Source organism: Gadus morhua, chromosome 9, assembly GCF_902167405.1.
Source record: "Gadus morhua chromosome 9, gadMor3.0, whole genome shotgun sequence".
NCBI classification, from domain to species: Eukaryota; Metazoa; Chordata; class Actinopteri; order Gadiformes; family Gadidae; genus Gadus; species Gadus morhua.
Window position 1 is genome coordinate 21,399,477 of NC_044056.1, and position 5,000 is coordinate 21,404,476.

At 50.2% G+C, this 5,000-nt stretch overlaps 1 protein-coding gene across 2 annotated transcripts in view; it reads left to right on the top strand.

Annotated features, from left to right (window-relative positions):
* roraa (RAR-related orphan receptor A, paralog a) overlaps nt 1–5,000 on the top strand; it is a 180,120-nt gene that overhangs the window by 167,368 nt on the left and 7,752 nt on the right. For both annotated transcript variants that reach the window (XM_030365062.1, XM_030365063.1), the window contains 4 exons: nt 1,003–1,401; nt 2,087–2,208; nt 2,667–2,799; nt 4,251–4,358. In XM_030365062.1, coding sequence (XP_030220922.1) covers nt 1,003–1,401; nt 2,087–2,208; nt 2,667–2,799; nt 4,251–4,358 — 762 coding nt within the window. The remainder of the gene's footprint in view (nt 1–1,002; nt 1,402–2,086; nt 2,209–2,666; nt 2,800–4,250; nt 4,359–5,000) is intronic.

Consider the following 5,000-nt stretch of genomic DNA (forward strand, 5'->3'; position numbering starts at 1 on the left):
AAGCAGACAGCAGTACCATAGTCTAAAGCAGCCAGCAGTACCATAGTCTAAAGCAGCCAGCAGTACCATAGTCTAAAGCAGCCAGCAGTACCATAGTCTAAAGCAGCCAGCAGTTACATAGTCTAAAGCAGCCAGCAGTAACATAGTCTAAAGCAGACAGCAGTTACATAGTCTAAAGCAGCCAGCAGTAACATAGCCTTCTGTTTGAGAGCCTGTTAAGCTGAGAGAACCCCCCCCCACACACACACACACACACACACACACACACACACACACACACACACACACACAGCGCCAAACAGCGCCACACAGACACACACACACAGACACACCATTAAGCACACACACAATTGCCTCGAAATCTTTATTCCTGGAGGAAAGTAACATAATGGCGTACGTCCAATAGTTAACTTAATGTAGATAAGATTGACAATTCTTAATGGTAAACAGTTTGTATTGATCCCGTAATGCAGTAAAAATAACAAATGCCTAGCTAGTGTGTCCAGGCGAATCTGAGAGCTCATGTTTTATATGCTTTGGCAAATTTGTCTGGTCCCCCCCTCTCGTTTGGACAGAATTCCAGCAGACCTGGCCTATCGGGCCAATCACAAGCGTTTATCAAACAGGGGGCGGGTTTAATACGAGGACTGTACAGAGGAGTGGCCAATCTGAGTGCCGTTGGGACATTTTGGCTGCTGCTGATGTGTCACGCGGTTCATTGCTCTGATTGGTTGTAGGTCTATCCAATTGCGTCCGGAGGCATTTCAGTCTGCGGCCCCTTGTAAATCGAAAAGGGACTGAGCGGTTCCAGGCTGATATATTCATGCGAAATAGTCTGGCTACCAAATACCCTCAACCCAGTAAAATGGCACATTCCATTGTCCAAATGTAGTCCTTTTTTATGCAACGTTTTAATTTGAGACTGCTCAATGCATTGCCTTGTACCTGTAAACGATCACAATAAATATCATAGTTAAAACCCGTGTCTCTGTCCCCCTGTAGCGGTGAAGTTCGGCCGCATGTCCAAGAAGCAGCGCGACAGCCTGTACGCCGAGGTCCAGAAGCACCGGCTACAGCAGCAGCAGCAGCGGGAACACCAGCAGCAGCCGGGCGAGGCCGAGCCGCTCACGCCCACCTACGGCCTCTCGGCCAACGGCCTGACGGAGCTCCACGACGACCTCAGCGGCTACATGGACGGCCACACCCCCGACGGCAGCAAGCAGGACTCGGCCGTCAGCAGCTTCTACCTGGACATCCAGCCGTCCCCCGACCAGTCCGGGCTGGACATCAACGGCATCAAGCCCGAGCCCATCTGCGACTTCGCCCCGGGTTCGGGGTTCTTCCCCTACTGCTCCTTCACCAGCGGAGACACCTCCCCCACCGTGTCCATGGCTGAGCTAGGTGATCAGAGAGCCCCGACTGGAGGAAATCAAAGGGAGAGCACGTAGAGAAGGAAGAGGAAAAGAGGAAACGTGGGGGGGAGGGAGGGGTGTGGGGACTCGACCGTGGGGCAAACGACGCAAAGGTTGCTTAAAATAGCAGGAGGTTGGAAACTCATCTTCAACACTCATTAAAAGAGCCTCTTTTTTTGTAATTAGTTTCCATTAATTAGGGCCAATCAGGATCCAGCAGGGCAGGCGTCTGGGGAAATCATTTTTTTAGGCTCCCCTGTGCCGAGAAAAGTCCTTTTAACAGATGTGTTTTCAAAACCATTTAATTTCTTATACTCAATATTTCTCTCTTCGTGAAAATGTGACCTTTGTTTCGATGAGTAACGCCCTCCCCCCCACCCCACTCCCTGCATTTCTGTCATAACTAGATTGGCTTTGCTTCAACCCCAAGCTATGAGCTTCCTGTAGGCAGAAAAAAGAAAATGTCAACAGGCATTTTTTTCTTTTTTGCACTCAAAAAAAATAAACCCACGCACATCCGCCTCCCCTCTTCCTTAAGCCCTCAGTAAATAAATCTTCTTTTCCTGTGGCAAAATTCATCAGTGAGGTCTCACATTGTGAGCCGTGTGTGCTATTCTCTGTTCAATGGCTGATTGTCTGGATGTGCTTCCCTGGTTCCTTGTGGTTCTTTTCAGAGCACTTGGCCCAAAACATCTCCAAGTCGCACATGGAGACGTGTCAGTACCTGAGAGAGGAGCTGCAGCAGATGACCTGGCAGGCGTTCCTTCAGGAAGAGATCGAGAACTACCAGAACAAGGTGGCGTAACAATGCAAGCCACGATCACTATGCTAGTGCCAACCTCTTAGCTCCGCCGTGCTCGCCACACCACGCTAGTTCCAAAATGTTAGCTCAACCATGCTGGCTCCACAGCGTTATCCCTGTCTTTGAAGCTCCAACATGTGAACTCCACAAAGCTAGTTTCCCTGCTAGGCCAACCAAGCTAGCTCCACTACACCAACCCTACCTTCCTAGCTCCATCATTTTGGCTTCAACAAGCTTCCTCCAATGCTAGTTCCACCAAGGTAGCTCCACCATGCTAGCTCCACTGTGTACCACCGTCACACTCACCCCTGCCTTACTGGCTTCAACAACGACGCGATGCGAAATGCAATATTCAACTCAGTCGCCGAAAGTAATCTAGTTTTATTTATTGAGTCTTCCCGTACTCTCTGTACAGTATGTAACCTGTCCTGTGCTTTCCCTCTGCCGCTCAGCCCAGGGAAGTCATGTGGCAGCTGTGCGCCATCAAAATAACGGAGGCCATTCAGTACGTGGTGGAGTTTGCCAAGCGCATCGACGGCTTCATGGAGCTGTGTCAGAACGATCAGATAGTGCTGCTGAAAGCAGGTATGACAGCCTGTCAACGCCGCCCGCAGCCGTCAAACTCACCAGCCACCGCCTCCGCCGACACACACGCCCAGCCCCCCCCCCGCACCCCCCGCCCCCCCTGGCGTTGTCACAAGGGCGTAGCTGACCTGACTACACAAAAGCCCCCCCTCCAAAACGCGCACGGAGACAGTGTGTCACTGGGAAGTCGACCCCACCCGGTCTGTATCCTCCCCGTGTCCCTCCCCCTGCTCCCCCCTCTGTTCATTACAAACACAGAGCAGGAGTAGGAACACAGGGTTAGATATGCAGTGTGCTGCTGGGCTGGAGATACCAAGCCGCCATGACGGCTGCCATCCCCCCTCTCTCACTCTCACTCTCTCTCTCTCACTCTCTCTCTGTCTCTGTCTCTGTCTCTGACTCTCTCTCACTCTCTCTCTGTCTCTGTCTCTCTCTCTGTCTCCCTCTGTCTGTCTCTCTGTCTGTCTGTCTGTCTGTCTGTCTGTCTCTGTCTCTGTCTCTGTCTCTGTCTCCCTCTCCCTCTCCCTCTCTCTCTCTGTATCTCTCCGTTCCCCCCCGGATGATATCTGCCGACACTGATCAATGCAGGGTGCAGTCACTCAAGCAGACACGCATGGAGACACATGCATGCATGCATGTGCGGTCGCCGTGTCTACACAGTCGCAAAGAAGGTGTGCTGGATGGATAGGGGAGGGTTAAGCACACACACACACGCCATGGGATACCTTATTTAGGGTTAAATACAGGGATGCGGGTGGGTTACTGCACACACACACACACACACATACACACACACACACACACACACACACACACACACACACACACACACACACACACACAAAAACACACACACACACACACACACACACACACACACACACACACACACACACACACACACACACAGAAACACACAGAAACACACACACACACACACAGTCACTGTGTGATTCCCGACACGATGAATAATGAAAGAGAGGTAGGGCCCTGTCAACAGAAGTGACATTTAAAAACATGGCCCTGAGAAGAGGGATGCGACCTGTGTTGCATCTCCTCTCCCTCTCTCTCTCCGTCTTCACTCCCACAGAGCGACACACAAGCACAGGGAGGGGAATGCATCTTCCACCTGCCTATCTAAATACACCTTCCATAAATAACAGCGAGTGACTCCTCTCGCTGCTGGTGTTTTTCTACCATCTACAAGTCGTAGAACAATATCATTTTTATCTGTGACAGGGCTTCACTTTTCTTGGTGTTGCTTACTTTATGACTTCTCCTTTCCAGATATGTAGATAGCGAGACGGATGGCTGGATGGATGGATAGATAGAGGGATAGATATATACATAGATAGATAGGTGGATAGACACACAGATACACATCCGATGGATGGATGGGTGGAGGGAATGAAAGGCATCGTTGATGACGGTACCCCTGTCTTCCTTCCCAGGCTCTCTGGAAGTTGTGTTTGTCAGGATGTGCCGTGCCTTCGACTCACAAAACAACACAGTCTACTTTGATGGGAAGTACGCCGGACCTGATTTGTTCAAGTCATTAGGTGAGCTCATTTCCACTGCTTTATCTGTGTGTGTGTGTGTGTGTGTGTGTGTGTGTGTGTGTGTGTGTGTGTGTGTGTGTGTGTGTGTGTGTGTGTGTGTGTGTGTGTGTGTGTGTGTGTGTGTGTGTGTGTAATAAACCCTGTATGCTTGCATGTGTGAGTGAGTGTTTGTGTTGGTGTAAACTGTGTGTGTTTTTATGTTTGTGGGTGCAGTCTTGTGTTAATTTGGTGTGTGTGTGTGTGTGTGTGTGTGTCTGTGTGTCTGTGTGTGTGTGTGTGTGTGCCCATACGCGTGCTACCTAGTGGAGTTGTGCCTTGCTGTTCCGCCACATTGCTAATGGCCTGGGAGCCAAACTGAGCACTCATCCCTAACACACCTGGCTTTGTGGTTATTTATGGCAAAACAGGGTTGTTACCAGGGCTGTGCTACATACAGCTCCTGCTACTTGGGAATAAATAAGGCAGACTCCAGTGCCTTTTGGGAGAGTTCTATCAAAACCAATGCCGAGTGTCTGGCATGGAATATCTCCGGTGTAAGCAAATTGCATTTGTGTTTGAATGCCATGACATTACAAAGACTCTCTGCTATCAATTGTGTTGCTTTATCTAAATGCTCTGGATGAGAAATGTGGAGAAGTGCCA